This window comes from Trichomonas vaginalis, chromosome V, assembly GCF_026262505.1.
Source record: "Trichomonas vaginalis G3 chromosome V, whole genome shotgun sequence".
Classification (NCBI taxonomy): domain Eukaryota; phylum Parabasalia; order Trichomonadida; family Trichomonadidae; genus Trichomonas; species Trichomonas vaginalis.
In genome coordinates this window covers 22,214,736-22,226,961 of record NC_067207.1, presented here as the reverse complement: position 1 = coordinate 22,226,961, position 12,226 = coordinate 22,214,736, and the positions used below count along the sequence as shown (strand labels likewise).

The following is a 12,226-nucleotide window of genomic DNA, read 5'->3' as shown; positions in this document are numbered from 1 at the left end:
AGAAGCAACATCTAGACCAAGTCCTAGAATGGTTAGTAATGTGTTTAATAAATCAGAACGATTTAAACCAAATTCGACAGAATTATCATCAAATCTTCCTGATCTCCCTGTAACACGAAACTTTAAGCGATATGTTGAAACTAACGGAGAAAGAATACCTCGTGTTTTACTCTATACGGATTTTTAATTGAAATAAATTGTTTGTTTATTCTTTATTTTAATAGAATGAATGTAATTAATTAAGGGTTTCGTTTTGCGAAAAAAACGTACAATACGCAATTTCGCTAAAAAACATTTAGCTAGCAATTTCGACATTTGACTCCACTCAAGACGTCACTTTTTTAATTTTGCGGTATCATATTTTTGGAAAATCTTTATGAATATTATATAAAAAGTCTCTTTAATATCTATATTTCATATTTTTATCGATTTTTAAAGTTTTTGCGAAAAGTATTCAATTATTTTTGCTATTTGGTCGGGTAAATGTCAGATTTGCGACATTTTCTGATATGATATTCAGATTCTACGTTGATAATAATGCTTATAGAACCCTCTTGCTATTGTGTCAAAATTGCGAAACCGATAGCAAAAATATCTCGCAATATCAAAATTGAGATATTGAGTGAATTATGCATTATAGAGATTAAAAATCTGATTTGTGAAAACATCTCATCAGTTTCTAGCTAATTCAAAAATCTTTACTATCTTATTCGATTAAAATGAAAAGGGAATAGTTTCATTATGCTTTAAATGACAGCCTTATAATATAATCATAGTTTTCGCTCAATATGCAGCATTTTTTTTTCGAAATCTATGGTCAATATCCTAAATACTGATTGCTTTGCATTCATATCTCTTACATTTTCTATACCCACATCACTATTCATTGCTATTCCTATCTTTTTCATTTTTGTTTGTTTCTCATAATTTCTCAAAAAACATGATAACTTGATATTTGTAAATATCATACTTTATAACGTAAATAAGAACTTGACCTATTAAGAAAAGCAGTAATGAAAAGAAAATCTGAAATTCATAAAAATTACAAGTTTCTGATGACAATTAGCTTAATTAAACCAGGTACAAGATTATATAATTGTATTTTCTATCCAATTATCCATATAATATCTTATCCAGAAAAAATAACTTGATCAATACCAAATGATTTTTTAACTAGTAAATAAAGTATTTTCTTTACACACACATTGTATATCATAGTTTTTTTTTGGTTTCGCAAAACATCCAAAAACAAATATGCTATAAAAGTGACAATTTTAGCAAAACGAAACCCTTAAATTAATAGTATAATCAGGTAGACACAATCAATCTTAAGCTAGATCTATCTTACCAACATTGGTGGAAGAGGTAGGGCAACGATAGGTAAAAAAGGCTTCTCTGATAGATTTCCTTGCCTTTTGGATATGCTATAATATATAGCCTAGCATGATAGGATATGATGTCAAAAGTTAGAACATAACTTAGGATCTTGAGAAAAATGAAAAACAAAAATTACATAAAAAAAGAAAATTTTTATCTAATTTGTTTTTTTGGACCGAATAAGTAATTTTATTGAATTTCAATACGACACATAGATTTTATTATTAGTAATAAATATAATGGTTTACTATTAACAAGGAACCTAAACTAATGAAAATTTGATTTCAAATATTGTATATGATTATCATAGATTACCAAAATATATTGCTATTTATGAGGATATAATATTGATTATTAGTAAATCGTATAAATTTAATAAATATACCATGAATATTGAATGAATTTCTTGATTCATAGGGGTAAAACGCGCTTTTATATGATTTAGACAGAGAATTTATGAGATGTAAATAACACAATAAAGGTTTATATTGAATATTTTCTAAAAATAAATCGAAATTATAAAAAACAATACATTTATTCATTGAAACTACTTGGACAAATATGAAACAAGCATTCAGGCAATACTTTTGAGACTTCAACGCATCTGATAATTTTTATATAACTTCACCTCTTATGCTTAGAGTGGAGGTATTGAGATCGTATAAGTATAGATGAGCTCACATTCAGATATGATGTGTGAACTTCTGTTTTCACTGCAATTTTGAATCAGAATAAACTCAAAACAAGAATAAAATGATATACTCACTCTCTAAATGTGTTCGAGATTTAAAGTTGTATGAATAAAACGATTCATCTTTCGAAGCCTCCCATTTAATGAGAGACTTCGAAAGATGAATGTATTCATGTAGATGAAATACTATATATGACCATGTGTGATACTAAAGATATCAAAATGTTCATTTTTAAGTGCAATAGAAGGGTTATCTCTCGTAAAATCTCAATTTAAGGAAGATTTAGAAAGAACTCCTTTCCTAAGTAGATAGTTGTGGTTTTCTGTCTTTTGGTTGATCAGGAACTATGAAATTAAGTCGGACAGAAGAAGTTCTTTCCAAAACAGACTCCAAATGAGTTGTTCGAAAAAGAACTTCCTTCTGTATATGGATAATTGTAGTTACCGCACTGAAGTATGTGATTGTGATGATGGAGTTCTCGATAAATCTAAAATCGGATTAAGATTAATTGAAAACTCAAGTAATTCTTTGAAATCTTGTGTTGTCTGGCACTATAATAACCAAAGAATGAGAATATTATGTTGAATGATGAGTACGTGTGCTCGGCATTCGCCGAGCGAATTGAGTTTAACGTACTATGAAAAGTGACAAATTTGGGCTTTTTTTCCTAGGGTTATGATCTCTTCCTTTCTGCTCAATACGACAGAAATGAAAGAATGAATTTGTACTCCCTAATTGATTACTACAACTGTATCTATCTTTAACATAGAATTAGCTGCATTGTGATTTATACTCCAGAATTATTCAATTTAAGATCAACCTCGTAAATTTAATCATATTGCACCAATACTCCTACGTTGAGATAAGAACATGATATACATATCAAAGCCCATATTAAAAATCAAAATTTAGCACCTCCATTATGCAACCACATTATTCGTCGCAAATAAGTATATACGCATATTATGATGCATATTCACACAACTCGTATACATGAAAAGTTATTAAAATCAGACAAAAATTGCAATAAGGAAAAAAAAACAACTTTATTATATATGTTAGTAATGAATTACAAATATTTCTACAAAGAATGCTCAATACTTCATATAATCTTCGAATATTTCTTATTACAAGTTAATACATTTTGACTCGAACATGATAAACAAAAGCCGACACGCTGATTACTACATTTATGAAAATATAGTACGTTTCCATTCATCTGTTTACTTGTTTTTGTTGGAATAAAATCATTTTTTTTTCTTTCATGAAATAAGAATTTGCTGCGAAAGCAATATCTCTAACAATAATTAATACATTACGTCAACTCTGGAATGAGTATTTATCAAATATGATATCAAAATCAAAAATTAGTTTTTTTTTATGAGTAAAAACGATGTAAATTGATTATTTGACTAATTATCAAATAACTTTGATTTTCCAAATTTTTTTCGAAATTAATTTTTTTCATGTGAAAATTCAAATTGTTTAATTTCATTTTGAAATTTTGAATTTTTTTTGGAATTTTGAGTTGATCAATTCAGCAGAATTGATAATGCTATTGCTTTAGGCATACCACAAGGTGATGAATAAAAGTGAACATTAACAAATTATTTAAATCACAAATATCATCCTCATCAACTTTAATTCTAAAAAGAACTGTACTGAATTATGAAAAGCATGATTTACATTATTAAAATCTTTGAATGAAAATAGTACAAGATAAGTTTTTATTCATTTTTAATTAGATTTAAACGAAAAACTACTCCATATTAAAATTTAAGTCGAGAAATCGTATTTTGTTCTTATTTGTTAGCATTTTGTAGACATTCTAATCTTGAATTAATTTGTTACATGATATTATTAACAAATTTAACTGAAAAAATAGTTAATATGGAATAAACCATGATTATATAAGCTATCAATGCTATATATACATATGTAAAAGATTTAATTAACTCAATATACAAAAATGATAGATTTTCATAAAGGTTCAATCTAGGTTCGTCCGAAAATTTTGATTTTATATAGAAGACATAGTTTCATATACATAATTAAATTTTCAAACAAATTTGATCATACCATTTATTAAGCAGGATAGTATATTAATTACTATCAGTATAAAATATAAAAATGATTATATTTAATTATTGCATAATTAGTCAAAGAGTTATAAGCCTCAAGTGATCGTTATCACCTTCAATGCACGTATACTTTATTGATTCATAGATATTTAATCTATGTTTGACATGTTGTTGTCGTCATTCGTTTTGTTCCCATTCTTCCTAAGTTAGAATTAGAGAATACACCATCCAGATCATCTAATTTGGTCCTCAGCGATAGATTGGCTCATTTTGAGGAGTCCCATCAGACAGTTTTCGAGCACCAAATATCAAATTTTAATGTATACAATCTTTAGTGATTTATCTCTTTTATGATAAAAGGTTTCTGCTCATCAACATTTGATTTCCGACATATATGATTTCTAATTGCAATTATTTACTTTCTTTTTATAATCTAACTCTGTGACTCATACCATAAATTAATTATTGGAAAGTGTCAATATGTTTGGCACAACGCATGGCGGAAGATACCAAACCATGCAGGGAATATGATACGTTTAAGATCTCCGAACTTTTTTTCCAAAAATTTTCTATCGTTGCCCTACCTCTTTGGTGGATTTTCAAAACATTCTCAATTGAATTTGTAAAAAAAATTATTAGTCATTAATAATTTGGTATAATTTTCAAAAAAAGAGGTTATCGTGGCTCTGAAAAAATTCAAAACAATATTGAATATATTGACCAATCGTAGAATTTGATATATTATATTGAAATATCATTTATTAACAAGAGACAGGACAAAAATTTTCTACGATTATTGTAAAGTTCGTGTGCATGGATGGTATCTAAAAATGGCCGAGTGCGAAAATCGGCCTAGGCTTTCATCGAAGAGAGCTATCGGCCGTAAGACTTCAATTGAAAGTTCTTTTATCGATGCTGCAAGTGATGAGAAGCCGGATCTCGAAGAATCCTGGGGTTTTAATTCAATGAAAATCTTTCTTGATATGATTTTATCAGGAGGTGATAGTCCAGGGATATCAATGGTCGAAGCCATTAACAACAATATCAGTTTCTTCCAAAATATTCGACTCGAACTACAGAAAAGGCATCAGATCTTCGAAGAATCATTCTCAAGGCCGATTACACTTGCTTCTTCTACAAGGTATATACCAGTGACTCGTCATGCCATATCACGCTCAACATCAATTAGCTTCCAACCAAATATTCAACCAGTCCAACAAGTGAAGCAGACTAAGCGTCATAAAAAGACAGATGATTCAACAGATCACAACGTAAAACCTATGACTTCACAAACAATTTGGAACTCAATCAACAGATTTTTCGGAGTTTCACCAACTGCAGAATCTTTCCAGCAATACTTGAATCCTATTGAAGAAAAGATTGCTGTTACACCTTTAGGACAACATTACTCCATAGCTTACAATCAGAAACTCAGGCAAAGATTCAAAAATGATAATGTCATGATAAAAGTACCTGATTACGTTGATATACCATCCAAAAAGATTGGAGACTTCAATGTTGTTTCTAGTCACAGGCTTTTGGCCGCTCTAATCCCTGTTGTTCATGATGATTCAGAAGCATCTTTAGAAACTATGGCAGATCATGCTCCTGATGAAGAACATTCCAAAGTACAGCCAACAAATGACTTCAAATTAGATAATTCCAATGAAAATCTTTATCCAACGAACGTATTTGGAACATCTTATTATTCGAAGCTTTCTTTCGAAGCGAAACTATCATTAGAAGTTATTTCCCTTGATCTGAAGCCAAGCTCTGACCAGCCAGAAGAGATAGATAGTGAAGTAATGAATGATCTCGTAAATCTTAAGTCAGAATACACAAAAATCATAGAAAAGACAAACAAATCGAGATCTACAATCATCACTAATCTAAAGGCTATTCAGGAAAAACTTGCAATCAAACACGAAAAGTACAAAATCTGGGCTCAGATGATTGAGAAAGCAGAAAAAGAAAACAAAACTAAATCTGGCCGACCAAAGAACAGAGACAAACTTACATAATAGAGTAAATTATTTGTTTTATATTATAAAAGTTTTCGTATATTACATTAATACCAATTATATTTGAAGAATTCACTCACACTCATATGACATTTTTTGATATTAAGAGTGCACTTACTGCTTTCTGACATTCTCTGAATTTTTTTGACACTAAAACTTTATATGCCAATTATCTATGAAAAAAGCTACATAGTACTTCATATGTCTTATATACTTTTTTGTTATTAAAATGATTGTCATGACAAAAATTATTCAAAAATTTTAAAAAGAGGAAAAATACCCTCTACAATACGTATAAATACTAGTCTATCATTATAGGAAAAAGCATGTTATAACTCATGATAGTGGAAGAAAAGTATTGCATTGTTATACATCATAGAATATATATCTCAAAGGGCTTTAATTTTTGTCAAGTTAGTTAAGCCTCAAGAGTGCCCTAAAGTTGATGGATCCTCAGAAAAGCACTTTTAAGGATATTATATTGAGTACCTAGAATCAGTGTGATCAATTCATGCAAGCTCTAATAAGGTTATTTTAAGTAATATTGACAATTTGGTTTAAGACGATGTGATTAATTCGGAGAAAAAGACCGAATGTAAATTATAAGTGCAACCGATGCATGAATTATATTTAATAGAAAATTCACATAATTGGGGAAAATAAGACTTTGTAAAATTTCTGAACTCTGATGTTCCATTAAACTCAAATGGGACAAATATCTTTAAATCATCCGGGGCGACTTCATCAAAATCCCTTGAGTCCTTAAAAATGTCAGCACCGATAGAAGGATTACCACAAATATACAAATATTTCAATGATTTCATATATGATATTCCGCTATCTTCAATAGTACGAATAGAGCTGGGGATAACTAATGTCTTTAAAGAATAGCATCTACAGAATCCATCAAATGCAATTGTTGTCAATTTGCTTCCTGGAAGAAAAACAAATTCAGTACAAGAAATGAGCCAATCAAAAGCCCATGTATTAATGGTAATAACTGTGGGAGGTATTATCACTTTGGGAATATATTTGCAATTTCTGAAGGCAGAGAGGCCAATTTCGACAATCTCATATTTAATATTTTTATAATATACATAACTTGGAATTTGAACTGGATTAGAGTAATTAACATCCAAAATCCCAGAGTTATATGTATACTGCTTAATTGCATCTCCAATTTTGGCAGTAGATGAATTTGGAATTGTCGCATATTTATAGATTCCAACAGTAAAATTCACAGACATTGATCATAAACAAAAGATCTATTGTTTAAGTCAGCAATTTATGTTATGAATAATTTTCAGAGCTATTTAGATTCTGATCCAATTTCAATTTTGATACAAAAATTTTATGTGGGGAATAAAATGTCTAATCAAAACATTCACATTAATAAGTACAGCGAAATGCGAAGTGTCTTTAAATTCTATATCGATTCTTATAATGAAGAATTAAACTCAAATTTCAAAATGATCAACACAAATTTAATTGATTCAAAGAAATTTCTCCTTACAACTATTGTATTTGATATTTCAAATATTATTCAGTACAATAATCGCTATTTAAATTCAAACTTGAAACTTATGAAAATCAAAAACCCAAAAACAAATTATATCCATTTTCTTATCACAGTTATTCATTACTTGAATTATGCTGTTATCATGGAGCAATCGATTGTTTTAAGTTAATAAGATGTTTACATTTTTCATTTTTAGGGGAAAATCCAGAGATCATGAGTGAATGTTTGAAATATCAGAAACCAGATAATAAATCCATGGAATATGCAATTATTTCGCACAATATTGATTTTATATCATTCTTGATGAATGAGTACAATCTAAGGACTAGTTTAACTGAATGTGGATGGTATAATTATCTTGATGCATTTTTAGTTTATTTTGATCAAACTAATGATTTAAACAGATGCTTTATTCATTCCGTTATATTCAATCTTCCATCTTTTTATGAATATTTTCTTTCAATTGGTGCAAATATCAATGGAAAGATGAAGATAGATCAACGGCTCATCATATTGCAGCAATTCATAATTGTAAAGAAGAAATTAATTATAATATTTCCCATGATGCAAATATAAATGAAAAAGATGAAAATGGAAACACTGCTCTTCAAAAAGCAGTAGCTGAAAATAATAAAGAAATAGTCGAACTTCTTATTTTACATGATGCAAATATCAATGAAAAAGAGTACTTGGAAGAACTGCTCTTCATTTAGCAGTAAATAATAACAAAAAAGAAATAATCGAGCTACTTATTTCTCATGGTGCAAGCATCACTGAAAAAAGCAAATATGGAAGAACTGCTCTTCATTGTGCATCGATAAGAAATAATAAGGAAATAATCGAACTTCTTATATCTCATGGTGCAATTATCAATGAAAAAGATGAATATGGAAGAGCTGCTCTTTATTATCTGAAAAATAAATAATCGTAAACAAACAGCCGAAATTTTTACTTCTCATAGTGCAAAAGTAATATTTTCTCTTTCTCATTATAATACTTTCAAAAAACAAATAATTACTTGTAATTGTATATATGAAAAATAAAAGTCATGTGAACAATATAGGTGTGAATTACATTTGATTGTAAAATCGCAAACTTGGTTATAATAAATCTTTGTAAAATTCCGTAAGTGTGATGTTCCGTTAAACTCAAAAGGGACATAGATTACTAAATCATCTGGTGCTACTTCATCATTTCCTTTCTGGTAATCCCTAAAAATATCAGCGCCAATCGAAGGATTTCCACAGATGTACAAATATTTCAGAGATTTCATATATGCTATGCCACCATCTTCAATAATGCGAACAGAATTTGGTAGAACTAGAGTCTGAATCAAGTAGCACCTGCAGAATGCGCATGGTTTAATAATAGACAATTTACTTCCTGGAAGAAAAATAATTTCTTTGCAAGCGGTGAGCCAATCAAAAGACCAAGTATTAATGGTGATAATTGTGGGAGGAATTGTCACTTTAGGAATTTGTCTACAATATCTGAAGGCCGAAAGACCTATTTCGACAATCTCATATTTAATATTATTAAAATTTGCATAACTTGGAATTTCAACAGGACAGTTGTAGTTAATATCCAAAATGGCAGAGTTATTTGTATTCTGATCAATTGCATCTCCGATTGTGGCAGTTTTGGAATCCGGAATTGTTGTAAATTTATAGATTCCAACTGTAAAATTCACCGACAATTTCGTTAAGAATGATTCTATTTTAAAAATCAATAATTGATGTCATTAATTCATTTGTGACATCAATTCTATTTTGAAACAAATTTTTTGTATAAAAAAATGACAATTTTGATCATATCGAAATTATAGTATTCTAAACTAACTATTTTGTCTGAAAATATTTATAAGATTGTGGTTTGTTATCTGTATTCATCATATATAAACAATTCGCCATTATGCAACATCAGCAGTTTAATATATGGTAGAGTTCATTATATTATTAGCTCTTGATAGAGTATCAAAGATGAATAAAATTACAATAGAAAAAAGCCTTAACAGCAAAATAGTACTTTAGTTAACATATATAAAAAATACAAGTAATGTGAACAACCCAAGCGTGATTTGCATTTGATTGAGAAATCACAAACTTGGTTAAAATAAGACTTCGTAAAAGATCTTTTTTCTGATGTTCCAGTAAACTCAAAAGGAACATAGATAACCAAATCATCAGGTGCTACTTCATCATTTCCTTTTATATCATCCCTCAGAATGTCTGCTCCAATCGAAGGATTACCGCAAATATACAAATATCTCAAAGATTTCATAAATGATATACCATAATTAACGATAGTTCGAACAGAATTAGGTATAACTAATGTAGTTATAGAATAGCATCTACAGAATGAATCTGAAGAAATCGTTGTCAATTTACTTCCAGGAAGAAAAACAATTTCTTTGCAAGAAATGAGCCAATCGAAAGCCCATGTTCTAATTGTAATAATTGTTGGAGGAATTGTTACTTTAGGAATGCACCTACATTTTCTGAAGGCTGAAATACCTATTTCGACAATCTCATATTTAATATTTTTATAATATACATGACTTGGTATTACAACTGGGCGGTAATAGTTAACATCCAAAATGCCGGCGTTATTTGTAAATTGGTTAATAGCATTTCCAATTTTGGCGGTTTTTGAATTTTGGTATTGTTGCATATTTATAGATTCCAACTGTAAAATTCACCGACAATTGTTGTAAGAAGATGTTTTATCTAAAAGTTCAATGGTCTATGTAATATGTTACTGTTGAATTCTCAATTTAATTTTTGAATCGAAGATATTGTGCAAATATCAAATTAGTTGATTTGCCATCATGGATTTGATCATTTGTTGTGCGTTTTGCTGCTTTAATCAATTGCTCTGTAAGGATATGAAAGAATTATCTTTTTAAGAAACCCTTGAAAACTTGTTCATGAGGCTTAATTGTTGTCATCATGCAAGCAACTCTCTGTCTCAATCTGATACTGTTTTAGAAATATTCGATTTTTCAATTTAAAAAAAGGTGTGAATTTTACTGTCAATTTTGATTCAATTTTAAATATTCACAAATCGAACAAAGGTGTATCAACCCAAGCTTTACTAGTATGCGATTTCAACTGTTTTAACGATGAATTTTAGTATTAATAAGATCAAATAGCTTATTATATCAAGGATGAACCGCTCTTAATATTGCGTCAAAATGAAAAGTGCAGAGAAATATTTTTTTTTGCTATAATTGGCTACTCATGTAAAATATGGTGTAGAGTTTAAGATGTTATTATCTTTTATTTCAGAGCATGAAAAATGAAGAAAGATAAAATTTAAGATAGAATTACTTCAGACAATAAATAAGAAAAATAAAAGTAATATGAACAATACGAGCATGAATTACATTTGATTGTAAAATCACAAACTTTGTTATAATAAGACTTCGTAAAATTTCTTTTCTCTGATGATCCAGTAAACTCAAATGGAACATAAATCACTAAATCATCTGGTGCTACTTCATCATTTCCTTTCTGTGAATCCTTAAAAATATCAGCTCCAATCGAAGGATTTCCACAGATGTACAAATATTTCAGTGATTTCAAATAGGGTAAAGCATTATTTTCAATAGTTCGAACAGAATTAGGTATAACTAATGTAGTTATAGAATAGCATCTACAGAATGAATCTGAAGAAATCGTTGTCAATTTACTTCCAGGAAGAAAAACAATTTCTTTGCAAGAAATGAGCCAATCGAAAGCCCATGTTCTAATTGTAATAATTGTTGGAGGAATTGTTACTTTAGGAATGCACCTACATCTTCTGAAGGCTGAAATACCTATTTCGACAACTTCATATTTACCCAGATTTGCCTTACTTTTACCACCTCTCTAAAGCTGGGGACACCGCCTATCGTTTGGAGTAGCTATTAAATAGAACCACCAAGGGTATTTTTCGAACTGCCGGTGTAGTGGAAACATCCGACATAATGATTCATTATGCCAAGGTTTGATTCCCATTTAGCCAATTTTTTTCTTTTTTGGATCATGAATTTTTTTTGGGTCACTATAAGATTTGTTTCATGTTCTAAATCTGCTGCATATGTAATCTATTTTTATTTACCTATTTTTTAAAAATCTATTGGATTGCCAAATTTGAATATATTTAAAATCATAAAACTCCAAAAAAACTATAAATATATGTTTTATGCATAGTGCCGATACTCAAATATCAGATTACTTAGATCCATGAATAATATCCGAATTTTTTTTCTTAAAATTAAACTTCAAAACTTCTTGCAATCTTATTCTTCATCAATTGTAAATTTTTAAAACCATTTTTTAAAATAATTTTGCGTAAATTTTATTCTCATGTTGTTTTAATCGAAAATTGATACATTTTCAAAAAAATAATATTGACTTATGAAATTCATTTTTAAGGTGAAATAGTATTGTTTTTATTAAAGTATATGAATAATATATAAAAAATTAATGAATAATATAAGCAGATTTTTAGTTTACAAAACAAATATGAGCAATGCAATTTCAAACTTTTGCT

The 12,226-nt window shown here is 28.9% G+C and overlaps 2 protein-coding genes across 2 annotated transcripts, besides 2 other annotated features; both read left to right on the top strand.

Annotated features, from left to right (window-relative positions):
- Nucleotides 1-2,657: 2,657 nt before the first annotated feature.
- Nucleotides 2,658-2,705: a mobile genetic element.
- Nucleotides 2,706-4,980: 2,275 nt separating this feature from the next.
- Nucleotides 4,981-6,171, top strand: TVAGG3_0382380 (uncharacterized protein; the record flags this gene model as incomplete). The annotated part of the gene is made up of 1 exon (XM_001583104.1): nt 4,981-6,171. The coding sequence occupies one exon, from the start codon at nt 4,981-4,983 to the stop codon at nt 6,169-6,171; it is 1,191 nt and encodes a 396-aa protein (XP_001583154.1).
- A 102-nt stretch (nt 6,172-6,273) lies between these two features.
- Nucleotides 6,274-6,306: a mobile genetic element.
- A 1,597-nt stretch (nt 6,307-7,903) lies between these two features.
- TVAGG3_0382360 (protein of unknown function (DUF3447)) lies at nt 7,904-8,266 on the top strand (the record flags this gene model as incomplete). Its single annotated transcript, XM_001583105.1, has 1 exon — nt 7,904-8,266. The coding sequence occupies one exon, from the start codon at nt 7,904-7,906 to the stop codon at nt 8,264-8,266; it is 363 nt and encodes a 120-aa protein (XP_001583155.1).
- Nucleotides 8,267-12,226: the final 3,960 nt, after the last annotated feature.